General features: G+C 39.5%; 1 protein-coding gene across 3 annotated transcripts; it reads right to left on the reverse strand.

Moving 5' to 3' along the window:
• Window positions 1-2,807: 2,807 nt before the first annotated feature.
• Window positions 2,808-26,290, reverse strand: LOC117476218 (E3 ubiquitin-protein ligase TRIM21-like). 3 transcript variants are annotated; one of them, XR_004555260.1, is made up of 4 exons: window positions 26,242-26,290; window positions 16,732-16,920; window positions 8,760-8,835; window positions 2,808-3,117 (listed from the first exon to the last, which is right to left on the reverse strand). XR_004555260.1 is itself a non-coding variant. In XM_034122596.1 (3 exons), exons 2-3 carry the CDS (start codon window positions 16,916-16,918, stop codon window positions 14,352-14,354), a joined length of 1,671 nt encoding a protein of 556 aa, XP_033978487.1. In that variant the 5' UTR covers window positions 16,919-16,920; window positions 26,242-26,290; the 3' UTR covers window positions 14,289-14,351. The 3 variants fall into 3 exon arrangements, 2 of the variants coding, with proteins under 2 accessions (XP_033978487.1, XP_033978486.1); XM_034122596.1 differs by lacking the exons at window positions 2,808-3,117; window positions 8,760-8,835 and adding an exon at window positions 14,289-15,835; XM_034122595.1 differs by lacking the exons at window positions 2,808-3,117; window positions 8,760-8,835 and adding an exon at window positions 14,289-15,838.
• Window positions 26,291-27,694: the final 1,404 nt, after the last annotated feature.

Here is a 27,694-nt window from a genome sequence, read left to right on the forward strand (position 1 = left end):
AGTGCGAGGTGGTTGCTATGCAACAACACTAACAGCTAGCGAACATATTAGACAGAGAGCGTTGATCCATTATTTGGCTATTTATTTACATTGATTTGTATGTTGCCGTTTAATGTGCACCCACTGAAAAACTGTCCAGCATCAGTAGCATGGCTTACGTGGTTACTTGTACAGGTTGAGGTTGTTCAAGGCTGTTGAATATTGCTCCACTTTCTCCGGTCCCCGAGATTCGGCTTCCAGTAGCTCTGGAGAGAGCTTTCGCACCTGTGGCCACTAACGGTCATCATTTCTCTGCTTTGTTTCAAGTCCCGCATCAGAAAGCTTTTGAGTGGTGATACTTTTCCAGTTGGTCTACCTGCTCTTCACGTAGCTCTGCATGTCGTCGTTTAGGTGCTTTTTTTTCTGGAGATAGGCACTCCTCAATCCACTCCTCCATAGTAAGACCACCCCGGAGGTCCAAGTTAACCTTAAATGTTTCCATCTTAAGCTTTGTAAGTTTGTTTTGTAACGGACGAAATGTAAATATATTTATAAAACGGACAAGTCAAATCCAGCAATCTGATTGGTCGATAGCGTTTTTGCGGACCTTTTTGATTACAGATTTGAAAACATCGTTGCTTGCTTTAAAATTAGCACAATTCATTGTGTCAAACCTTGGAAAGTATCTAGATATCCCTGCCCTAATGCCAAAGTAACTGGCAACTGAATATGTTTTGCCGTTTGATGTCTATGTCTGCATATCTATGTTGCCTAAAAAGGAGGGTTTCTGCCCCGTTACTTCTCCGCTGTTTTCTTGTCCCAGTTTGAAAAGCAAACTGCATGCAGTTTGCTTTTCAGCCCAACTGTATACAGTTAAATCTACCGGACTTCTTTCTGCAGATGTGAGCGTCCTTAAAAACGGTCAATAAGTCCTTGCTGCACATTATCCCTTACATGTTTCCATCTTGAGCTTTGTTAGTTAGTTAGTTTCGTAACGGACGTAATGTAACAGTTGTAACGGTTGTAGCTTTTCTCAGACGCGGAGGGATACTGACTTGTTGTGAAAAGTAACTACAATTCTACCCGTGATATACGCTCATTATATCACGGCTAAGAACCAATCAGATTGCTTGATTTGAATTGTCCGTTTTATAAAGCTAGATAGATAGATGGATAGATGGATAGATAGATAGATAGATAGATAGATAGATAGATAGATAGATAGATAGATAGATAGATAGATAGATAGATAGATAGATAGATAGAGATAGAGATAGAGATAGAGATAGATAGAGGGATAGAGAGATAGATAGTTATAGATGGATAGATAGATATAGAGAGAGAGATAGAGAGACACTATGCACATAACTTACGGTAGCAATCTTTTATACTTCATGCAATCTGCACAAACTAGATAACATATGAAAGCTGAGAGTCCACAGATTATATTGGTATACGTTTCATCACTGTGCGATCAAAACTCAGTGTTAACCCTGTGTTCTAGTATGATAAATAAAAGAACATTGTACCTTGAAAATCAATGCATTCTAATAGCGGGTACATTTTTCCCGTTGGCGGTTTTAGGTATACAGCGACCCCTGGTGGTTCTAGTGTGAACTGAACATATTTTCCAAATAAAGTCAAATTATTCAGATCCAAAACATACATTTTTCATTAATGATCACTACATTTTCTTAAAAATAAAATAAAATATATATATATATATATATATTAGGGCTGTCAAATATTTAATCGTGATTAATCGCATGATTGTCCATAGTTAATCGCGATTAATCGCAAATTAATCGCACATTTTTTATCTGTTCTAAATGTGCCTTAGAGGGATATTTTTCAAGTTTTTAATACTCTTATCAACATATGAGTGGACAAATATGCTTTATATGTTTGTTTATTATCATTTGAACAATGACAAATATTCTCATGAATATTAAACACAACAACCTGAACATTACAAATATTCGCCTCAATTCAACCTGGAACCTCTCTCATACAATAATACTGTGTGTGTGTGTGTGTGTGTGTGTGTGTGTGTGTGTGTGTGTGTGTGTGTGTGTGTGTGTGTGTGTGTGTGTGTGTGTGTGTGTGTGTGTGTGTGTGTGTGTGTGTGTGTGTGTGTGTGTGTGTGTGTGTGAATGTGAATGTGGAGACACTGTGATGGATCGTTGGAGCTATGTGCCGCTCAAGGCATATATGCTCGAACGTGTGCTGCCTGGACGCTGCAATCATGTAGCGCGTACTATCCGTACTGAGTGTGCTGACTTTTCGTACAATGTCCCACTGTCTGGCTACCTGCATAAAGTCAAGTGCTCGGCGCAGTTGTCGGCGAAATGTCCTTGAAACAGCTCCTTATATCCATTAGCGCAGCTAGCTAGCACCAGATGCTAACAACAACACGTAAGGTGTGCCTCGCTCGCGCGAGTCGCGCCACACACATACACACTCCCTCCCAGTCCTCCCGATGGCCAGTCCGGGCCTGCGGTGAGCGTGGAAGTGTGGTCTGCCACAAGCGGGCAGCAGGAGCGGGGCTGTCAGCATCAGCTTGTAGATGGTGTTTTAAAACTCGATGCGCTCTGAAACTACGGGGCGGCGAGGACAAAAAACACACATGCGTTAATCGCGTTAAAATAATTAGTGGCGTTAATTTTTTTTTTGCGTTAACGCGTTATTAACGCGTTAACTTGACAGCCCTAATATATATATAATAAAACATTTCTTTAAAATGGATTCAGTATTAAAACATAACATTATTTTAAAACAGGAAAACATACCTTCATCAACATACTATAATCTTTAAATCCAAGGCAATAAATACATTTAAAAAGAAAATACAATTTGTAAAATACAAATTCAGAACATTTTGGGAATTTGAGTCACCTGCTTGTTTGGTCTTCTTGAAAATCTCCAACATGTCTCTGAACTCGGTGTTGACTCTCAGTTTGGGGGCTTTCCGGAAGGATTCTTTGCACAGCGGACACTGGATGATGTCCCTGGAGCTCCAGCAGCGGCTGATGCAGGCCCGGCAGTAGTTGTGTCCACAGGGAGTGGAAACAGGCTCCGTGAAAACATCCAAACAGATGGAGCACCGAAACTCCTCTGAAATGTTTGCAGAGGCCATTTCTGAAGGGGAAAGACAGAAGGGAGGGTTTTCTGGTTAGGTGCTTCCTAACGTTCCAATGACCGCACTGCAACGTCGTTTGACATTTTTTACTGAAAGGTCACCTATTGTGCAAAATGCACTTTTTGATATATTTTATACATAAATATGTGTCCCCGGTGTGTCCCTGGTTCAGACACATGTTTTGTATTGATATGGCCCTATAATATATTGTTCAAATATAGCTTAATAGGTGAGCTTTAAGTAAAAATAGCAATTCTGACTTTTTTTTTAGAACAAAAAAACAAACATTTTTGTGGCCCTAATCCTCTTCCGTAAGTCTTGCAACATTCTCTCGAACTATTTTTATTGTTTTTGTATGTCTTATATATATTTATGTTGCATTGTTGGAGGAGCTGGACCTACGTTTTGTATTGAGATATCTACACTGCTGTGCACGACATATATAAAACCTGTCTTCACAGGTCTCACTAAAAAATCTATTAGAAAGCTGCAGCTGATTCAGAACGCTGCTGCTCGAGTCCTCACTGACACTAAGAAAGTGGATCAGTCCTGTTCTGAAGTCTTTACACTGGCTTCCTGTCTGTCAAAGAATTGATTTCAAAATACTGCTGCTGGTTTACAAAGCATTGTATGGTTTCTGATCTGCTGCTGCATTATGAGCCATCCAGATCTCTCAGGTCTGCTTTCTGTCCCCAGAGTCAGAACTAAACATGGAGAAGTTCAGTTATTATGCTCCAAATATCTGGAACAAACTACCAGAAACCTGCCGGTCCGCTGCAACTCTGACTACTTTTAAATCCAGGCTGAAGACTTTTCTTTTTGCCGCTGCTTTTAATTGATATATTCAGGCTTATTATTGTAAGGGTTAAAGTCCCCTCGTAGGTAGTTAAAGTCATTATTGGGGTTAAAGTCCCCTACGTGTGCCGTTTTGGTTTCAAGACCCTGGTTTGCTATGAAGGTAGATATGGTGCAAAATGCGGGAGCGTGTAAAACCTGATGTGAGCACTTGCAGAAAAGAAATCTGAGCTTGTGTGCATACATTTACACTTGTATAACATATCCACGTATCTGTGAACCACATTTGAAGTCACAGAAGGAAAAAAAAAGTTTTGTAGCTTGTAGAAAAAAAATGAACTTCGTGACGTTCACTTGCAGAAAAAAAAATATTTTTAAAATATATTTTCCATTACAACTGCAACTTGGTTATTACAACCTCTCAAATCAGTCATTACAACTTCACAAATCTGCTCTGTGGCAGTATAAATCGACGAATCTGCGGCCTTGACTTTTGCTACACTTCTTGCGATGAATGTGTCGCAAAAGTAATTTTCACCTGTAGATGTGGGGGGAGGGAGGGGGGTTGGAGCGAAGGGGCGGAGCTATCAGAACGATGAGGCTCGGGTCAGTCACACAGTCACAGCCATAGTCAGGTCGAACCAGATGACTGCGGGGCTAACGGTCTGTGTCGCTACCAGTCCGCTGACATGGCGCGCAAATCAACGGTACGTTTTGCCCATTACTTCCCCAGTATTACTTTGAATATTATTATTGTGATTGAGGATGAAATCCGCTATGGAGACCACCGTTTTATATCGTGCAGTTTAGCGGCAAAATAACGTCAGTTAGCCAGCTAACGCTAGCTTTGTTGAATTTATGCTAGCTAAACAAGTAGTGGTTGTAGTCTATACAGCAGTAATTAATATATTATAGCCTACTGCTTTGGCACTAACGGTTGATAACCGTTTATGAAAATAAAACCAATTGAACTGTACTTAAATAATGACAAGTTTTATAATTGTCTTGGGCTCCTGCTGTGTTTTTAAAGCCTTTGTAAATTATCCATGCTATTTTCTATTTAGAACGATGACTTCAGAATCTTAAAATCCCTTGACGTTTGTATGCAATGTGCTAAATTCAACACTGGAATCAAGCAAATATGAATATGTTTGCATGACATTAGTTATTTATATTTTGCCATCACTTAATTATACGTTTAATACATTTAAGACAAACTAAGGTACATGTGATGGTAGCTAGTTAGTACTCTTACCTGTGATGCCTCCTCCAAACAGCATAATAACCAGACTGTACCATTAAAACTAGAAGTACCAGTTCTAGATCCTTGACTTTAGACAAACAATTCAAAAGACAAAATGTATTTAAAGACCCATCTTTATTTGAAGGTGCCTCTTAACCTGGGATATTAGTTATACAGTAATAGTATTGACAATCTAAAAAAACTGAGCAACTCAACAGTTCACTTTTATATTTCTTATTGTCTAAAAGCATTTATTATTTTCATTTTTCCCCTCTCATATTCAGTGTGGATGGATTGAGACAGCGTGGTGTCCAGAGAGCTGCAGAGACTTCAGGGAGAAACCTCCGTGTGATGGACGTCCTGTCTGTTGGTTTGGCCGGAGAGGACTGAGAGTCTTTCCTCAGCGAGGAGGACCAGGCCTGATGGATGCTGGGCATAGCTGATACCAACTGCACAGGCCTAGTCTGTGACTTTATTTTACTAAATGTGTTTACTTATACATTTAATAGGTTTACACCTTCTGTCCATATGTGCTTTTTATTTAAAACATTTTTGATGAACTTTTGGTTCACATTTCAATAAATTGTATTTGCACTCCTTCTGTCCATTATTCTTACTGAAAATGTTAGATTACACATTCACATCTGACTGAAGATTGGCCCCATTTATTTGTGACGTTGCAAACTCTGCGGTACAAGGTACAGGTGTTGTGAAGCTCATAAAGTGAGGCAAATAGAAATAATCAGCTGATGGAGTGTAGATGTAGAAATAGGTGCATCCGATCAGCTGACTTTGTTTTCACAATAAAAGTAGTTTCTTAGTGAATGTCCTGTACTGGTCTTAAAATCAGCTTTTAATTTTCCTCTTGGATGTTCTTCTTGACCCTCAGAAGGAGAAAATGTTGAATCGTGTCTTTCAGGCATGTCCTTTCCTAACAAAAATTACAGGAAACATAAAACATATTATTGCAGAACAAGTGTGTTATTTATGAAAGAGGTGTGTTTGTGTTTTTAGGGGCTGTAGATATAATTATTTTGTAATGGTAATGTTTTTTTTTATTTCAACAGTGAGCTACAAAGACAATCAGATTATGAATGAACAGTATGAAATTCATCAACATTGAAATATATTTTATTATCAAAATAATATTTAACTGTTATTAAAACAAGCTTGCTCTGTTGTCTCACTGAAAGAATAACTTTTACCACGTTTTTTACAGACAATATTGAGAGATAAATAGTAGCAGTTCTCACTATGTGTTAAATATCTTTGCCTTCAATACATTAAATTAGAAAGCTGACAAAGTAATATTGCTTGTTAACATCTAAATGTAACCCTTTGCATGGAAAAACCCCTCAACTTCACTGATGTGTAGGTGATCTAGTATTTAGTATTGTTTAATGGAATGTATATCAGTGTATTAAAGTCAATACTTCATTTATTTAAGCCAATATCTTTCTTGATTCTTTGTACAGTATGAAAAAAGAGTATTTGTACCTGTGCTGAAGTTCACTGCTGTGAGGAGTCCAGTTCTGTCTCTCACTCTCTGGTCCAGCCTGTCTGCATCACCTGGACGCTTTAAACAAACAGATATATATGTAAAGAACCATGTGTACAAACAATATAACTTATTATCTTCTGTTGAACATGTTGGATTGTGTATTGTCCGAGTCAGGGTCCTTTTTATTTTACTGTAACTTTGGAAGTTGTGTTACCAATGCTTACTGTTTATTTGATACCAATTTGGTAATGCAATTAATAAAAAACAACAAGGTTTGGGTTCGTTCTTCAGATGACTGTGACGTTAACGTGTAAGCTCAATAATGAACTCCAGCTCAACCAACCATATTGTAATATCCAAGTAATCATCTTTAAATATGACATTAATAATTGTAATATACACACATCTTATTGTGAGGTTGATTTCACATACACTACTTCGACGTTAGCTTGTCTACATACTTGAGCATAGCGGATTTAAATTAACCTTAGCGATGCATACAGTTCCTACCTACATTATAAAATATCTCTCTAAGTTACAAGGATGACCTTATTTTATCAACCTCAAACAGAAGCCGTTTGTTCTACAGTATTATCCCACTTAACGTTTAACACTTGTCTATTTCGTTTTAACCTTTATATATATAGTCTATCGTTTTAACTTGCAGGCTACGATTAGCATCATTAGCACAGATGTAGCTAGCACTCGCTTACATGCTAACCCAAGCCTTAACATTCATTACGTAGCTGATTAAAATCATAAACACATAAATAAAGTACTCGAATTTCACTTACCGCAAAACCGCATTCATGCACCGTCTGTTTTAACCGCAGAGCGAGTCACAATAGTCCGATATAAGCATGAAGACACGGACCGTTAGCCCCGCAGTCATCCGGTTCGACCTGACATGGCTGTGACTGTGTGACTGACCCGAGCCTGATAGCTCCGCCCCTTCGCTCCAACCCCCCTCCCTCCCCCCACATCTACAGGTGAAAATTACTTTTGCAACACATTCATCGCAAGAAGTGTAGCAAAAGTCAAGGCCGCAGATTTGTCGATTTATACTGCCACAGAGCAGACTCGTGAAGTTGTAATGACTGATTTGAGAGGTTGTAATAACCAAGTTGCAGTTGTAATGGAAAATATATTTAAAAAATATATATTTTTCTGCAAGCTACAAAACTTTTTTTTTTTCTTCTGTGACTTCAAATGTGGTTCACAGATACGTGGATATTTTATACAAGTGTAAATGTATGCACACAAGCTCAGATTTCTTTTCTGCAAGTGCTCACATCAGGTTTTACACACTCTCGCATTTTGCACCATATCTACCTTCATAGTTCGCGGAGGATACCAAAAAAGTCCTAGAAAGACAAGGTAAACTTAACTATGTGCATTTAAAAATAAAAAAGAGGAATAGTTTTGGTGAAAACTAAAAGGTACCATGGGGTCAGATTATAATTTTCCAAAGGGGCGTTCGTTTGGCATGAAACACTTGAAATAACTAAAAGATAAGTTAAACAAGAAAGTAGAAAGAAAGGGAGGTGATAGAAAACTATTTCTGCTAAAAAGTGAGCAATGATTGAGAGTCAGATTTAAACATTTCAGATGTGTGTTTCTCACACTGCAGTGTGACTTTTATTCATGTACCTTTGCTTTAAAATGTTTTATTATCTTTGCTTTTAAATTAGTGTTTTTAAATGTCATTTAATAATATGTTTCTTAATGCTCTTAATGTCTTTCATTTTTGTAAAGCATTTTGAATTGCTAAAGTCAAAGATGAATCTTGATTGGGCCAAATTTGACCTCGAGTCACCCACAGCAATTCTGCTGGGTCTCCCCAGAACACCAAATTATACACTTTATTTTTAGAGACCTTCAGACTTGGCTAAAATAGTCAAAATCAGTCTTGTAGTGTTTATATAGCTGTTGTGGAGAATATCATGAAGCCTTGTTCCGTTAAAAAAAACTAGAGCGTAGTTATTATATCATTTTAACTTGAAACGGGTCACGGGAGACCCGAACACATCATAAGGGTTAACAGTTCAAATCCATTAAAAGTTACGTAAAGCGTGTGAAGAGGTAACAAAGTCAAAGCTTACCTGTTTATTAGTAACTGTTGTTGTTTTGTCTCGGTGGAAAATCACCTTCACATGACAGCTTCCCTCCGTGTCGTTGCTGAAAATGAAACTCAAAGTAACACTATTTGTATAGTTTGACCTAGTTACCGATGACGTTTTGACGCTTGAGCAATCAGATGACAGCTTTATTTCTTGAAGCAGTTAGTTCCTGTGTGTGTGTATGCCTGTACTTCTACCTTAATGAGGACCAACTTCATCTTCATTCATTCATATTATTTTTTCACTACTTTTTTTAAATACAGTCATTACAGTTATATGTATATGTAATTATTAAATGTTATTTATTATTAATAAATGCAATTATTGAATAATATTTTTGAATTTTATTAAATTAAATACGGTCGTAATTTTTTGTTTTATATTCACATTACATTTAGAATTTGTATTTTATTTGTTGATGTTTTATTATTTAAATGCATGACAAGATTACAAAAAAAATACAACTTTTTAATTTAAAGAAAAAGCATTTGTTTTACATTTTCAAGCCAATTTTATTTTTTACATTTTTTTTAAATTTATGGGAAATGTAAGAACAATATGTAGCCTATCATTACTTATTTTTTACATCTTTTAATACATTTTTTTGTAAAGTGCTGTATTCCCATTTATGAATGACTGTATGTTAATAGCTCCGTGACGTCAGCAGAGCGTCAGTGACACGAACTGAATTAAAGGGGACCTATCATGCAAAATGCACTTTTGTACGTCTTTTATACATGAATATGTGTCCCCGGTGTTCCAAGTGTCAGAGAACACAACCCTCTCTATTTTCCTCCATACCCAAATCTCTAAAAAAGGGGCTGCAACGGATCTGATAAAAACTGATCCAGATTTGAACACTGTCCTGACGTCAGGACAGTGGCGCTACGGCTATTGGGCCAACTCCACCAATCAGGAGGAGACAGCCACGGCCATTGCCGTTCGAAAGCGCTGGAGACGCTGTAGTACATATGCCAGGCCTGTAGGTGGTGCTGTTCTCACAGTATCAGCCCTTGCAAAAACAGGGCTAAGAAAAGTGCACATTGAGCGAAATGAGGCATGGCTAAAAATGCATGATCTGTTTGGTATTTTGAAAAAAAAAAGGTATAAATATGCCTTATATAGGTATGGTCCTACACTATATTATTAAAATATAGCATGATAGGTCCACTTTAAATTAGAGAGAGAGAGAGAGAGAGGGAGGGAGTAAAAGGGAGAGAGAGCATCACTGTTATTCTGCATCACAGAGAGAGAGAGAGAGAGAGAGAGAGAGAGAGAGAGAGAGAGAGGCTCATCACACACCACATTTCTGTAATGTTGTGTTTTTCTTGTGGACACTTAAAGGTAGGGTAGGTAAGTTTGAGAAACCGGCTCGAGATACACTTTTTGTTATATTCCATGGAATGCTCTTAACATCCCGATAGCAATGAATATCTTAAGTGCTTTGACAAAAAATCCATAAAAAAATGTCATCTGTGGAAGCCGTAATACTGTAAAAAGCACGACCAATCATTTTAGCCCGGCTAAAATAACTGGATAGCCTACCCAGTGGCGACTGGTCATTAGGGGCAGGTGGGGCACAGCCTCACCTAGTGTCAGCAGAAAGTATTACAAATAATGATTACAAAAAATGCGCAAAAAAAAATATATATATATATAAAATATATTTTAAGATCATGGTTGATCATCTGATTCGTCTGTACATTGCTGTTTTAGTCTGTGTTCTTCTAATTAGTGTCTACAGTGTGTGCCTATTGAGCTGTTTAGAGCCATGTGGGACAAAACCTGATCATGCCCCTCCCTCTCACTGTGAAGTCAACGGTGACTGTAAAAACTACACTGCGCATGCTCAGAGTATTTTCCTATTTAATGTGTGTGGCAAAAAAATAATGACCATAGGGGCACTGAGCTGCCATCCCCACCATACGTCATCTCACATCATTCAGAGCTGATTGGCTGTAAGTACGTGTGCCGCGAAAAGTGTGGTGCTTGAAGAGGAGACGAGAGAGCTGTAGTGACGCGTCCTAAAACCCGGAAGTAAGCTGCGCATGGCTTCCCTTGACAAAAAAGCAATGAGATTTCTCCATAGGATTTTAGAAAATAGCTCGAAATAAGATCTGTGGGAAACGTACCTGTTTGATAAATGGACGTTTTGTTCAGCCGGATAATATCCACATGTCTACCCTACTTTTATAATTTTTGAATCATAAATCTATCGATTAGATTTATGATAGACTTTTGAAACTACAAGAACATAAGGAGGACTTTTACAAAAAAGTAATAGAAATGTTTGTCCAGAAGGATAGGCAAATGGACTTCATCTTCAAGTCAAGGTAAGACCGCAATTTTATTGAAAATGGGATCTTACTAAGAGAGAACAATTCAATATTTAAATGATAAAATTAAATTTTTTGGGTATCCTTTTGTTGAACTGTCTGTTTAAAATTAATCGAAGCATCAGACAAAAAAAGCTTTTGAAAATAATATTATATTTTGGTTTAGGTCAAAATATAATATTTGTAAACCTGAAGAGTCAGTGCCAGTGCCTCAGCAGCCATGAACCTCACTGCACGTCACTGCAGAAGCTTATATATAGACATCTACGTTTTTTGTGCCCCACCACTTTTATACATATAAAAACGCCACTGGGCCTACCTGCCTGTCAGCCTTCCATCTGTGCACAAACTTATCTCGTGCCCTCATTGGTCATGTGCGTGTTCGTGTGTGTTGGAGGAGGGGCTCTGTAAGGAAGTGGCAGATTTTTTCCGGCTGTGGGTGTTTCTCAATCGCGAGTACGCTTGCTTGGTAGCACATGTCTGACGAGCATCTTGCTTCAGAAGCGACTCAAGAATACTTCCTGGCATTCGGAAAACGAAGTGTGGAACACGCTAGCAAGTGTGCAGGTGTGCGTCATATGAGAGGCCCCGCCTTACATCTTCCGCCACAGATTTGGGGAAATTGGTCCGTGCGCAAAGCATTGTGGGGATTTTAAGACCGCGAAGTCTACTCATGTGCAGACTCGATATTTCTCCAAACGGAGTACGCCGGGCTCGGTAGATTTCCAAGTATACTGGAGATTGGAACAGTACTTCGGCGGCACTCGATGACGTAGTATGCTTGAAATAGTGGCTCTGAAGCAGCTTTACTCGCGATTGAGAAACACCCTGTGTATTTTCAAATTCTTGCGCACTCGAGCTGGTTTCTCCAAAATTACCTACCCCACCTTTAATATAACCCAATTTGTATGAATACATTAAAATGGCTGTCTTTTGAATAATAATATGTATCTCCTGTTTTGTGAACAGTAACCTGTGTATTTGTTTATTAGGAGTTTAGCAGAATACCATTACTGTGTGTGCACTGCCCTCAAGAGACCAAAGGCAAAAACTGCATCCATTTCAGAAAACAAATATATCATTACAACTATATTTTATTTTGATATAACAACAATTAAAAGTGAATGTTAACAGCCGAACGATACCCAAACACGAGTATGACTAAAGAAGCCAAATAAAAGTTAGCTGAGGAACCTTATTGATTATTCTTTAAGATAATATATAACTTAATAAACCCCGAAATAAATGATTCCTTCAGAGATTGCTCAAAAATCACCAACACAGCATCAGAAAGGAAACAATAAATCAAAAGTGTACAATGAGTTATATACTGTGTTACATGAGCAGCAGTGTGTTTAGGCATTAAACATTGAATAAAGTATATAGTCTTAATAAAATCCCCAAATAAACAGCACATTTTAAAATATAAACATTTCAATAGAGTCACAATAAAGGTGAGCGAAATGTCGTAGAAATGATAGAAAGTAATAATGATAACAATATTTAAAGTATTATTAGCACATACAAGTAATTATGATGTTTTGCCATATTTGCATTTCTTCCTTAATATAAAGTTGTTGTTTTTTCTGTTTTGTTTTAACAATGAAATGAATAAGTTTAGAAATACAAAAATATCCATTCAGTACTTCATTCTACTTTACAATGGCTCTCCCAATGTTGCTGCAACGTCCAAATGTCAAAGAAAAAGGGTCATCTTATCTTAAAATCCTCCGCCATCATAACAAACCCCAGGATCTTGTCCGAGTAGGACGCTCTACTTTCTTTTTGTGTATCTGACATCAGTGATCCGTAAAGGAGCGCTCCCTGTAAACGAGTAGATCTGAGCCCTCGTGTCCACGTTGTAGAAAGAGACGAACCTTTCTTCAAAATCCACAAACACCCCGACCTTCTGGAGCTTTTTAATCGAAGGCAAGTGGACCGGAGGATTGGAGTTAGCCTGGCATCGTCCCCAATACAACCCCAACGTCCAGCATCCGTTTTCTGAGCGACAAGTTGACACACTTCCTGTTGATGGACTCTCGCACCACTCCCACTTCCCATCCAGTCAGTCCTTCAAGGGATACTTCAAATTAGATTCTACCAGAGGAACATCGCTTATTTCCAAGGACACAAAGAATCTTCCTTTTTTCTTTTGTACAATAGCTCTCATTGTGCTGCTGCAACGTCCAAATGTCAAAGAAGAAGGGTCATCTCATCTTAAAATCCTCCTCCATTATAACAAACCCCAGGATCTTGTCCGAGTAGGACGCTCTACTTTCTTTTTGTGTATCTGACACAGAGATGGAGTACTCGAGTGCCGATTTTCACGACTCGTGACTCGACTCAGGCTCTCGCAATGATTGACTCTGACTCGAACTCGGACTCGTGAATTTTTCACCCACGATGACTTGGACTCGACTTGTACATTGACGCTCCGACTTGGACTCGAGCAAGTTTTGTCTCGAGTCAGATGTACTCTGTCCTGGCGAGTGCACCTGGAGGCGAGTTATAAAATGACAGGATAAAAGCAATGTAGAGGAGCTACAGCTACATTTAAACAAATATATCCACGAAGACTAATACATGAAGACTTGTGACTTGAACTTGACTCGGACTCTTCTTGGGTGACTCGGACTTGGACTCGGACTCGAACACAGGTAATACAATACAATACAATACAGCTTTATTTATAGAGCACTTTAAACCTCCAGACCAAAGTGCTGTACAGTCAAATAAACAAAACAAAACATACAAAAAATAACACAGCACAGCTCACACACCATAAAACAAGTACAAGTAAAAACAATAGATAATTTAAAAGCAATAAAAGCAACACTCTAAAAGATGTTAATACGCTAAGGAGAAGAGGTGGGTTTTAAGAAGCGATGTAAAAGCAGGCAGTGTGGAGGCCTGTCTGAAGTGCATGGGCAGATCGTTCCACAGTGTGGGAGACGCTACAGAAAAGCAACAGCCCCCTCTGACCTTTGACTTGGTTCTGGGCACATTCAGGAGCAGTTGATCCGCTGACCTGAGAAGGCGGTTGGGCGTGTAAGGGTGTAGCAGCTCAGAAAGATATGGTGGCTCGGACACTCCTTGGGTGACTCAGACTTGGACTCGGACTTGGACTCGGACTTGGACTCGGACTTGACTCCGACTCTCCCTAGGTGACTCGGACTTGGACTTGGACGCGGAAAGTGGGGACTCGAGAGTGACTTGGACTCGTGAATTGGTGACTTGACTACAACACTGATCTGACATCAGTGATCCGTAAAGGAGCGCTCTCTTCCTCAGCGCTGGGTCGGAACAAAGGGTAGATCCTGGTCCTCGCCCAGAACGCTAGTATTTTCCTCAGAAATGATGCACCTTCAAAGACGCACCCTGTAAACGAGTAGATCTGAGCCCTCGTGTCCACGTTGTAGAAAGAGACGAACCCTTCTTCCAAATCCACAAACACCCCGACCTTCTGGAGCTTTTTAATCGAAGGCAAGTGGACTGGAGGATTGGAGTTAGCCTGGCATCGTCCTGAATACAACCCCAACGTCCAGCATCCGTTTTCTGGAGTAAGAGACCAGTTGACACCTTTCCTGTTAATGGACTCTCTAACCACTCCCACTTCCCATCCAGTCAGTCCTTCAAGGGATACTTCGTAGTAGATTTTCCCGGAGGAAAACCCCTCATTCCCAAGGACGAAATGGAGCGAGTCAAACCTTTTAGGGTTGTCACTGATGTTCCTATTGAAGACCCCATCCCAAACTTGTGTCGCGTCCTCAGAGACGATAAGGGAAGGGTGAGCTGTGTTGGGATCCAAAGTCACTTTTACTGCATGTTGCTCCTGGATCTTACCAAGTTCATCGTCAAACGGGGTTCCTGTTTGCTGTTCTTCAAAGGCCTCCTCTTCCTCATCCCCCTGAAGGACCTCTCTGATAATCTTGTCCATGTGTTTGTTGAGTGTCTCCTCGATTTTAACCCCAGCTCTCAAGACTTTCTCTACTTGCAGGAGACTTTTCCGTTCTGTATAGCAATGCTTTGTGTTTGTTGCAGAGGGGATGGATGGTAGGTTCTGCAGGAGTCGAAATTCATCCTCTGTCTTTAAAACCTCTTCCATCTTCACACTCGTCTGACGGAGTTCTGCGATCTCCAGCCATAGCTGTCTCTTTAGTGCTTTATCCTTTTGCTCTTCAGCTTCCTGCTTCTCCTCCAAAACCTCCATCAGCTTAGCTCTTTTACTGAGAATCGCGGCAACCACAACAGAGAAGGCCTGGTTCGCTTCCACCTTAGTTTCCTGCTCCTTCTGCCTACTTTGTGTCATCGAGTAATCCATCCTGAAAACCATGCTGCATTTATCATTCATAACATTGTCAATATGTATTTTTACGAGCTGCAGAGAAGTTTTCCTGAACTTAAACTCTTCCCCCAAAGAGACGATGTGATGCCCCACATGGTCTTCCTTCAGGCACACGGAACAAACGTAGCACTCGTCTTCCTTGCAGAAAGACTCCATCACTTTGTTGTGCTTCCTGCAGACCCTTTCCTCGAGGGAATCCACGGGGTTGATCAGCTGGTGCCACTTTAACTTCTGCACGGTGCGATGGGGCTTCAGGTGAGCGTCGCAGTAAGAGGCCACACAAACCAGGCAGGATTTCACAGCCTTACGCTTCCTATTCCCCTCGCAGAGGTCACAGGGCACGTCTCCAGGCCCGGCCGGGGATCCTCCATCCTCACCTGCTTTTGGAAAATTAAAGAATATTTTTTCATATATATTTTTAATTTTGTATAAGGTTTCCTTTTTTATATTAAAACTCACCTATTATGATATATTGGAAAAATATATTATAGGGCCATATCTATACAAAACATGTTTATGAAGTGTTTTGCTCAAAATACCAAACAGATCACCCATTGTAGCCTCATATCTGTTTCAGCCTGTTACTAACGTGCTGATTCTGGGTCTGGCTCTACAACTGTAACCCGAGCTGCCGTGGCCACGCCCCTTTGGAGCGTGCATGCAGCAGAGCTGCAGAGAGAAGCAGAAACTCAGGTAAATGCTGCTGTGATTAAATGCTATATTATGTTCCAAACCACATCAAGTATTATTTCTGAAACAGTATGGAGCTCAAACTCTTTTCTCTCTCTCAGGTTTACCACAAGGTGAGTTCCTTTTTATTTCCTGCTTCTTCACACACACTCTCTCCAGTACAGGTTAGCTCTGAGTGTTAGCGATGCTTGCTAATGTAAACAAAGACCATATTACTTCCAAAACACTTTGTGCATTGTTTCTGATAGCAACGTTTCTGATAGGCCCGTGGGTGTAAAGCCACATTTCAGATATTACCTCATATCGGACGCAAATCTGGTTCAGCTCCGTTGTTCCCCCGTTTTTAGAGATTTGGGTACGGAGTAAAAGAGAGAGGGTAGTTATGTATAAAAGATATCAAAAAGTGCCATTTTCATAATAGGTATTTAAGGATTTTTGAGGAAATGTTTGCAAATCCTGACTGTTTTAAAGACCTTGTGCTTTTCTTTTTATCAATATAAAAGAATACATTTTTCCAAAAACAAGAAAAGACGTTATTTGAAGAATACCAGAAAAATCAGAACATTTTGGGAATTTGAGTCACCTGCTTGTTTGGGGGCTGTGAGGAAGGATTCATTGCACTCGGGACAGTGGCTCATGTCCCCAGTGCACCAGAAGCTGCTGTTGCAGGCCCGGCAGTAGTAGCATCCACAGGGAGTGGAACGAGGCATCGTGAAAACCTCAAAACAGACGGAGCACGGTAACTCCTCTGAAATGTTTGCAAAGGCCATTTCTGCAGGGAAAAGACAGAGGAGAGGGTGGAAGAAATACAAATTGTAAAAAAGTTCTTCTTAACCTGTTAAGCACCAAGCCTGTTTTTCATGTTTCAGGCTCGAAAATGACATGCCCAAAACAAATGACTACAACTTAACTTCTAAAAGGGTTATATGAATAATTTCTTTTATCAAAGCAAGGTTACATCTGTGAGTTGGATGTAGACGTGTCAGAATCAATATAGATGTTTTTTATTTTAAAGACAATTCAGATTTTACATAGTAAAAAACTGTAAATTATAGTGTCCGTCCAAAAATTATTTTTTACAGATAGTGAAAACTACCCTTGGATGATGGGTTAGTAGACTAAAAGCTTTAGGAATCCAAAGTACAACATATAATAAGTACCCTGTATCAAGATTGATGCAAAACAAGTGACATTTGACCTTTTTAGAGAGGTTTAGCCAAAACCACCCCACCTCTGAGGTGATTTGGGTGAAAATTGTTTTTTTTCCATATCTCTGGCCCCCCTTGCTCAATTTTGATGGTTGACACCTCTTTCTGACCGTTAGAGCCAATAGAATCGAAGGGGGAGGCCCACACACACACACATTGTGAAGAGAAAAGGTGGGGGCTGCGCACATGTAAATCTAAAGCAGAGTGGAGCTACATTCTAGCTCTGGCATCTGGAAACAAAAAAGCAGTTTTATTGCTTATGGATTATCAGAAATAATTTCAAAGAGGACACAGATACAGTGGATGAACCTATGGATTAACTGCAGCATCGTTTTTTTATCGTTTTAATGCCATTGAAGACCAGTTTTGACCAAGGTAAGCCATGTTAGCGTTTCTAGCTACCTAGCTCCACATGTTATGATGTACGCTTTCGTTTATAGCGTCGCAAATGTTTATCACTGAGTGTTGAGGTTTTTTACACAGATTCAGTGTCTCCAGGACACCAAAAACGAGTGGTTGGCTGTGCATCTAGGATAAGTAATAAGGGAGTTATTGTGAGTTTAAGTGCCGTTTTAGGTTACATTTTTTCGCTCGTGGGTAATTCAGAGGCTGAGTGTTAGCAGTGTGGGTTTTTTTTGGAGAGAAAAAATTAAAAAGATCAGTTAGCTGAGTTTCTTCCCGTTACATGGATATAAAAGATTCATAGTTTATTAAATATTAAGATCCCTTAGACGTTGTTTCCTGCAAATGACGCGTTTATCCGCCCGGTACCGGGGGGATGGTGCGTAACAGGTTAAAGTGGACCTATCATGCTATATTTAAATGATATATTGTAGGGCCATACCTATATAAGGTATATTTATACGTTTCTGTTTTCAAAATACCAAACAGATCATGCATTTTAGCCATGCCTCATTTCGCTCTATGTGCTGTTTGCTGTCTACGGGTCTGATTCTGCTGACCATGCCCCCCTGCAGGAGAGGGGAGACGGACATCTTGACCGGCGAAACAAACTGAAACTGAAACTCTGCCGCACGGTCCCCTCGTTCCTTGGAAGAGGCGGAGAGGTGGGTGTTTGTCATCTGCTGGTGGACTAACCGGAGAGAATTACAGTGCTTGCCTCGACGGGGAGGGATTGCATTGAATTAAAGCAGCGGGAGCAAACGCTTGCCTCGGGGAGGGAGAAAAAAAGCCACAGCGGAGAATAAACAGAAGGGTAACCATGGTAACTATGGGCGGGAAGTCTTCTTCGCTGCTTTTGTGGCAGACTACAGCGCCACTTACAGGCCTGGCATATGTACTACAGCGTCTCCAGCGCTTTCGAGCGGCAATGGCCGGCCGTGGCCCAACCCCACATTCCCCTGATAGGTGGAGAGTTGGCCCAATAGCCGTAGCGCCACCGTCCTGACGTCAGTAACGTGTTCAAATCTGGATCAGTTTTTATCAGATCCGTTGCAGCCCCTTTTTTAGAGATTTGGGTATGGAGGAAAATAGAGAGGGTTGTGTAAAAAAGTGCATTTTGTATGCATGTAAAAAAGTTTGTATGCATGTAAAAAAGTGCATTTTGCATGATAGGTCCCCTACGTCTTTTATGCATGAATATGTGTCCCCGGTGTTCCAGGGAACTCACCAAGTGTCAGAAAACACAACCCTCTCTCTTTTCCTCCATACCCAAATCTCTAAAAAAGGGGCTGCAACGGATCTGATAAAAACTGATCCAGATTTGAACACTGTCCTGACGTCAGGACGGTGGCGCTACGGCTATTGGGCCAACTCCACCAATCAGGAGGAGACAGACACGGCCATTGCCATTCGAAAGCGCTGGAGACGCTGTAGTACATATGCCAGGCCAGTAGATGGTGCTGTTCTGCCCTTATCTGCCCTTACAAACACAGAGCTAAAAAATGGTCAAATTGAGCGAAATGAGGCATGGCTAAAATGCATGATCTGTTTGGTATTTTGAAAAAAAAAAAGTATAAATATGCCTTATATAGGTATGATCCTACACTATATTATTCAAATATAGCATGATAGGTCCACTTTAAGTAAAAGTAATGCTAAATTACCAAAAATACTCTGTTACGAGTACAAGTACATTCATTAATCTAACTTAAGTGAAAGTACAGAAGTATTGGCATACAAATATACATAAAGTACCAAAAGCAAACGTAGATGTCACGGCTCATTTCAGAACCATATTTATTGAAGAAGACACATGATGCTCATCTTCAGGTGTATATCAGTATGTAGTGTCTCTAATTTAAAGAGTCCTCTCCTGCTGATGTTCAGGTGTATATCAGTATGTAGTGTCTCTACTTTAAAGAGTCCTCTCCTGCTGATGTTCAGGTGTATATCAGTATGTAGTGTCTCTACTTTAAAGAGTCCTCTCCTGCTGATGTTCTGGTGTATATCAATATGTAGTGTCTCTACTTTAAAGAGTCCTCTCCTGCTGATGTTCAGGTGTATATCAGTATGTAGTGTCTCTACTTTAAAGAGTCCTCTCCTGCTGATGTCCAGGTGTATATCAGTATGTAGTGTCTCTACTTTAAAGAGTCCTCTCCTGCTGATGTTCAGGTGTATATCAGTATGTAGTGTCTCTACTTTAAAGAGTCCTCTCCTGCTGATGTTCAGGTGTATATCAGTATGTAGTGTCTCTACTTTAAAGAGTCCTCTCCTGCTGATGTTCAGGTGTATATCAGTGTGTAGTGTCTCTACTTTAAAGAGTCCTCTCCTGCTGATGTTCTGGTGTATATCAATATGTAGTGTCTCTACTTTAAAGAGTCCTCTCCTGCTGATGTTCAGGTGTATATCAGTAAGTAGTGTCTCTACTTTAAAGAGTCCTCTCCTGCTGATGTTCAGGTGTATATCAGTATGTAGTGTCTCTACTTTAAAGAGTCCTCTCCTGCTGATGTTCTGGTGTATATCAATATGTAGTGTCTCTACTTTAAAGAGTCCTCTCCTGCTGATGTTCAGGTATATCAGTATGTAGTGTCTCTACTTTAAAGAGTCCTCTCCTGCTGATGTTCAGGTGTATATCAGTATGTAGTGTCTCTACTTTAAAGAGTCCTCTCCTGCTGATGTTCAGGTGTATATCAGTATGTAGTGTCTCTAATTTAAAGAGTCCTCTCCTGCTGATGTTCAGGTGTATATCAGTATGTAGTGTCTCTACTTTAAAGAGTCCTCTCCTGCTGATGTTCAGGTGTATATCAGTATGTAGTGTCTCTAATTTAAAGAGTCCTCTCCTGCTGATGTTCAGGTGTATATCAGTATGTAGTGTCTCTACTTTAAAGAGTCCTCTCCTGCTGATGTTCAGGTGTATATCAGTATGTAGTGTCTCTACTTTAAAGAGTCCTCTCCTGCTGATGTTCAGGTGTATATCAGTATGTAGTGTCTCTACTTTAAAGAGTCCTCTCCTGCTGATGTTCAGGTGTATATCAGTGTGTAGTGTCTCTACTTTAAAGAGTCCTCTCCTGCTGATGTTCTGGTGTATATCAATATGTAGTGTCTCTACTTTAAAGAGTCCTCTCCTGCTGATGTTCAGGTGTATATCAGTAAGTAGTGTCTCTACTTTAAAGAGTCCTCTCCTGCTGATGTTCAGGTGTATATCAGTGTGTAGTGTCTCTACTTTAAAGAGTCCTCTCCTGCTGATGTTCTGGTGTATATCAATATGTAGTGTCTCTACTTTAAAGAGTCCTCTCCTGCTGATGTTCAGGTGTATATCAGTAAGTAGTGTCTCTACTTTAAAGAGTCCTCTCCTGCTGATGTTCAGGTGTATATCAGTATGTAGTGTCTCTACTTTAAAGAGTCCTCTCCTGCTGATGTTCTGGTGTATATCAATATGTAGTGTCTCTACTTTAAAGAGTCCTCTCCTGCTGATGTTCAGGTATATCAGTATGTAGTGTCTCTACTTTAAAGAGTCCTCTCCTGCGGATGTTCAGGTGTATATCAGTATGTAGTGTCTCTACTTTAAAGAGTCCTCTCCTGCTGATGTTCAGGTGTATATCAGTGTGTAGTGTCTCTAATTTAAAGAGTCCTCTGCTGCTGATGTTCAGGTGTATATCAGTATGTAGTGTCTCTACTTTAAAGAGTCCTCTCCTGCTGATGTTCAGGTGTATATCAGTGTGTAGTGTCTCTAATTTAAAGAGTCCTCTCCTGCTGATGTTCTGGTGTATATCAGTATGTAGTGTCTCTACTTTAAAGAGTCCTCTCCTGCTGATGTTCAGGTGTATATCAGTATGTAGTGTCTCTACTTTAAAGAGTCCTCTGCTGCTGATGTTCAGGTGTATATCAGTATGTAGTGTCTCTACTTTAAAGAGTCCTCTCCTGCTGATGTTCTGGTGTATATCAATATGTAGTGTCTCTACTTTAAAGAGTCCTCTCCTGCTGATGTTCAGGTGTATATCAGTAAGTAGTGTCTCTACTTTAAAGAGTCCTCTCCTGCTGATGTTCAGGTGTATATCAGTATGTACTGTCTCTACTTTAAAGAGTCCTCTCCTGCTGATGTTCAGGTGTATATCAGTATGTACTGTCTCTACTTTAAAGAGTCCTCTCCTGCTGATGTTCAGGTGTATATCAGTATGTAGTGTCTCTACTTTAAAGAGTCCTCTCCTGCTGATGTTCAGGTGTATATCAGTATGTAGTGTCTCTACTTTAAAGAGTCCTCTCCTGCTGATGTTCAGGGTGTATATCAGTATGTACTGTCTCTACTTTAAGAGTCCTCTCCTGCTGATGTTCAGGGTGTATATCAGTGTGTAGTGTCTCTACTTTAAAGAGTCCTCTCCTGCTGATGTTCTGGTGTATATCAATATGTAGTGTCTCTACTTTAAAGAGTCCTCTCCTGCTGATGTTCAGGTGTATATCAGTAAGTAGTGTCTCTACTTTAAAGAGTCCTCTCCTGCTGATGTTCAGGTGTATATCAGTATGTAGTGTCTCTACTTTAAAGAGTCCTCTCCTGCTGATGTTCTGGTGTATATCAATATGTAGTGTCTCTACTTTAAAGAGTCCTCTCCTGCTGATGTTCAGGTATATCAGTATGTAGTGTCCTCTAATTAAAGAGTCCTCTCCTGCTGATGTTCAGGTGTATATCAGTATGTAGTGTCTCTACTTTAAAGAGTCCTCTCCTGCTGATGTTCAGGTGTATATCAGTATGTAGTGTCTCTACTTTAAAGAGTCCTCTCCTGCTGATGTTCTGGTGTATATCAATATGTAGTGTCTCTACTTTAAAGAGTCCTCTCCTGCTGATGTTCAGGTGTATATCAGTATGTAGTGTCTCTACTTCAAAGAGTCCTCTCCTGCTGATGTTCAGGTGTATATCAGTATGTAGTGTCTCTACTTTAAATAGTCCTCTGCTGCTGATGTTCAGGTGTATATCAGTATGTAGTGTCTCTACTTTAAAGAGTCCTCTCCTGCTGATGTTCAGGTGTATATCAGTGTGTAGTGTGTCTACTTTAAAGAGTCCTCTCCTGCTGATGTTCTGGTGTATATCAATATGTAGTGTCTCTACTTTAAAGAGTCCTCTCCTGCTGATGTTCAGGTGTATATCAGTAAGTAGTGTCTCTACTTTAAAGAGTCCTCTCCTGCTGATGTTCAGGTGTATATCAGTATGTAGTGTCTCTACTTTAAAGAGTCCTCTCCTGCTGATGTTCAGGTGTATATCAGTATGTAGTGTCTCTACTTTAAAGAGTCCTCTCCTGCTGATGTTCAGGTGTATATCAGTATGTAGTGTCTCTACTTTAAAGAGTCCTCTCCTGCTGATGTTCAGGTGTATATCAGTGTGTAGTGTCTCTACTTTAAAGAGTCCTCTCCTGCTGATGTTCTGGTGTATATCAATATGTAGTGTCTCTACTTTAAAGAGTCCTCTCCTGCTGATGTTCAGGTGTATATCAGTAAGTAGTGTCTCTACTTTAAGAGGTCCTCTCCTGCTGATGTTCAGGTGTATATCAGTATGTACTGTCTCTACTTTAAAGAGTCCTCTCCTGCTGATGTTCAGGTGTATATCAGTATGTACTGTCTCTACTTTAAAGAGTCCTCTCCTGCTGATGTTCAGGTGTATATCAGTATGTAGTGTCTCTACTTTAAAGAGTCCTCTCCTGCCGATGTTCAGGTGTATATCAGTATGTAGTGTCTCTACTTTAAAGAGTCCTCTCCTGCTGATGTTCAGGTGTATATCAGTATGTACTGTCTCTACTTTAAAGAGTCCTCTCCTGCTGATGTTCAGGTGTATATCAGTATGTAGTGTCTCTACTTTAAAGAGTCTCCGTGGTCTTTATAGTTTGTACAGAATATTAATACGACACCCTCTGTCCTTGGACCCTCACATCGGACCAACCCTCCAGTTAATTGGAGAAACCCCACAGTTAATGGGGAAAAATGGAAGAAACCTCGAAAAGAGCAACAGAGGATGATCCCTCTCCAGCTGTTTATGTTACTTTATTACATGGCTCAGTTGAGTACTCGATTTTCTGATTGGTCTATTCAGAACACGTGACACGTTGTTAATCCAGTAGTACAGACTGCTGTCAAGGACTTATTGCCCGTTGTTAAGGACGCTCACATCTGCAGAAAGACGTCCCGGTCGATTTAACTGTATACAGTTTGGCTTAAAAGCAAATTGCATACAGTTTGCTTTTCAAACAGAAACCCTCAACACAGAGCTGCGGTCTTTTTTTACGTAATGGTCCAGACATCAAACGGCAAAACATATTCAGTTGCCAGTTACTTTGGCATTAGGGCAGGGATATCTAGATACTTTCCAAGGTTTGACATATTGAATTGTGTTACTTTTAAAGCAAGCAACGATGTTTTCAAATCTGTAATCAAAAAGCTCCTCAAAAACGCCATCGAAGCAGTTCCTGCTGTTGCTACGTAGTTCAAACGGTAACAACGGACTATTTTTCTTAGCGGATGCATGTCATTTTAAAATCAATAAAACTATTTTTTAAATCAATAATACTATTTTTTAAATCAATAAAAACATTTTCTAAATCAATAAAAGCATTTCAATTAATATTGGGAGTCATGTCGTTACTTTGTTGAGAATGTGGCCGTGTAATAAGCGGGATAATGTGCAGCGAGGTGGTCATTATGAAGAACACCCTTCATGCAGATCAAGATCCCTCCGCTTCCCGTCAGGCTCCTGATCTGCCTGTCGGGTGTTCTTTTACCCATAATGACCGCCTCGCTGCACATTATCCCTTACATAGTCCAGGGATGTCAAACTAAATTTCATCACGGACCACATTAGCATTAAAGTTGCACTCAAAGGGCCGGTTGTAACTTTAAGACTATATAAAAATACATATATAAATATGTAATATATATAAAATAATGTATTATATATTACATTATTGCCTCTGCATTGGATTATTATCGGATAGGGTAATAACTTCATAATTAACTACGTCTGAAAGCAGAAGTCTAGGGCAAATAATTGCAAGTCTCTTCAGTGCGCATGTCACAAAATGATTTAAAAAGAAAAGCCAAATTCTGGAAAAAAAGTCACAATCAAAAAAAGAAGTGACATTTTGAAATAAAGTAACATTTTGAAAAAAAAGGCATATTTGAGATGCATTGTGGGACATGTAGTTTATGGGCAACCTGCTTCTGTAAATCGGCATGTAACCCTATAATAAACATATTATATTCTTTGCAAGCTCTTGCAGGGCCACAGAAAATGAAGTTGCGGGCCGGATTTGGCCCCCGGGCCTTGAGTTTGAAACCCCTGCTGTAGTCGGTTCGGTAAAGTCATACTTGTGAAAGGAGTGGACTGAATTGTTTCATAAATGCTGAACAATGAAAGACATTCATGAGAAGAAGTTTAACCAGTTACACCGGTCACATGCTGACGCACATAGATCTACCTCGCTGCATTCCACATTAGTACAAAGTAAAACATATACAGAAATGTATTGATTGTGTATTATTGGCTGACCATAACAAGGCGGGGTCCAAGGTTGGTGGTTACGTCTGATCTAAAATGTCTTGGCTTTAAGAACATCGGCAAATTCAGATGAATAATACAGTGGATGATTGTAAAGTTACGGTGCAAAACGGCGAACGGAGCTATGTATTATTTTATTAATATTTATTTTATATATTCAGAAAGAAATGGTTAAAATCAAGACAATTCATTTTCTAAAAACACGAAAGACATCCTAGACAAAGAGTAATTGCTTTTTTGAATACATCCAATCCTAAGCATTCAATAATTTAAATGAAATGTGTGTAAAGTGAACTAAAATAATTATAATCATTTTAATATCATAATAATAAGAAGAACAAGAAAATACATAATAATAAATCATGTTTATTTTTTTTTACAAAAGTGTAAGTAAAAACACCTAGGTGTAGGAGTACTCTGTTACAAGTAAAAGTATTGCATTACGCCCCATTTCAAAATATGACTATATATATTATTGTAGTATAAATATTTGAGAACATACTGCCTGTGTCACGATACTTTGGGGTTATATGTACTCTTGTATCAGTAGCCCACTAATTTACCTCGTTTTTTTGCTATCTCATCTACTTCTTGGCTACAAAACAGCTGAAACCTAACAGTTAAAATCCTGTATGTAGCGTCTCTACTTTAAAGAGTCCTCTCCTGCTGATGTTCAGGTGTATATCAGTATGTAGTGTCTCTACTTTAAAGAGTCTCTCTCCTGCTGATGTTCAGGTGTATATCAGTATGTAGTGTCTCTACTTTAAAGAGTCCTCTCCTGCTGATGTTCAAGTGTATATCAGTATGTAGTGTCTCTACTTTAAAGAGTCCTCTCCTGCTGATGTTCAGGTGTATATCAGTATTTACATAACAGCTGAAACCTAACCGTTAAAATCCAATAAAAGTTACATAAAGCGTTGGAAGAAGTAAATAAATCAAAGCTTACCTGTTTTTTGTGTGCAGTGCAAGCTAGAAACACAACTTAACTATCTGAGTGCAGATCTTGTGAATGCAGGACACACCTCTTCTACCTGTGTGTGTTTATTCCTGTACTTCCTCCTTTGTGATGACCAACCTCCGCTTCAAGTATTTTTTAGGACTTTCAATAAAGAAAATGTCATTACATTTAAATTCATTTTAAATATGTTTTGTATTTAAAAAAAAAAAGTAAAATCCCAAATGCCCTGAATACAAAGAAAATCAAATTATTTATATTCAAGACAATAAATTATTAAGTATTAAGTTATAACACTTAAAACAAATATTTTGGAAACGAATTTCACAGGACACACTTCTTTTTAGGAATGTAAGACTGCCATGTTTGTATGAGGGGCCGTGTAGGTCAACATTCAAACTAACCTCGCACACACACTACTGAAAACATCTGGCCTTGCACACACACTACTGAAATACTCTCACATTCACTACTGAACACCTCACACACAGACAACTGAAAATTAAACCTCACACACATACTATTGAAAATTAACCTCACACACACACGACTGAAAATTAACCTCACACACGCACTATTGAAGTACTCTCACATTCACTACTGAAAACCTCACACACACACACTCCTGAAAACATTTTACTGAAAGGTTCTCAGTAGGGAATGTGCATGTGTTTCACCTATGTGTGTGAGGGGGATTCTTGCTGTAACGGAAGTCATTGTAATGAAACGGAAGTAACAAAGAACAATGCTGCAGTGATACAGTAGGTGGCGATAATTCTCGTCTACTCTGTTTGGAAGTCACCATTAAAGAAGAAGAATGAAACAGAAGGTCCAATAGAGAACCGCAGTGACGCGTCCTAAAACCCGGAAGTAAGTTAGCATTTTTACCACGTCCGGTTCCTTCGACAAAAAGCAATGTAATTTCTCCATAGGATTTTGGAAAATAGCTTGAAATAAGGTCTGTGTTTGACACAAATTGAAGAGACAGATCACGTTTTATTCTACGACATTAAATCCATCAGCAGTGACCCCACTGGTGATTTTTGAAGAGTTTACGTGTCTGAAAAACGATGGTTGTTAACAAGTGGCTGAATAGGACTACAGAAGTTGTCCAGGCCGTTTTACGTCATTACACCGAACACATAAAACACTCCCGCTAAGTTTGTTTGCCCTGTTCTGCTTGAAAGCAAGTACCTGCCTCCTGCAAACTGTTCAAACAAACGCTTCAACTTGTACCATTTTGAATCTGTATGTTTGAATATGGATCTTAAGTTGGCGTGACGTTGAAGCAGCGACCCTGCTGTAGTTCGTTTAGCATAACGTTAGCATTTTGCTTCTGGTGACTAGATTTATGATTCGAAAATTATAAAAATAGTGTAGACATGTGGATATTATCCGGCTGAACAAAACGTGATCCGTCTCTTAAATGTGTGTCAACCACAGA

Source organism: Trematomus bernacchii, unplaced genomic scaffold (genome assembly GCF_902827165.1).
Source record: "Trematomus bernacchii unplaced genomic scaffold, fTreBer1.1, whole genome shotgun sequence".
NCBI lineage: Eukaryota > Metazoa > Chordata > Actinopteri > Perciformes > Nototheniidae > Trematomus > Trematomus bernacchii.

Bases quoted from the DNA above. Each gene is read 5' to 3' on its own strand.
- LOC117476218 (XM_034122595.1), bottom strand. From the start codon at position 16,918: ATGGCCTTTGCAAACATTTCAGAGGAGTTACCGTGCTCCGTCTGTTTT. The intron at 15,839-16,731 runs GTGACTCAAATT...ATTTTCCAAAAG, and splicing joins CACAGCCCCCAAACAAGCAG to CAGGTGAGGATGGAGGATCC.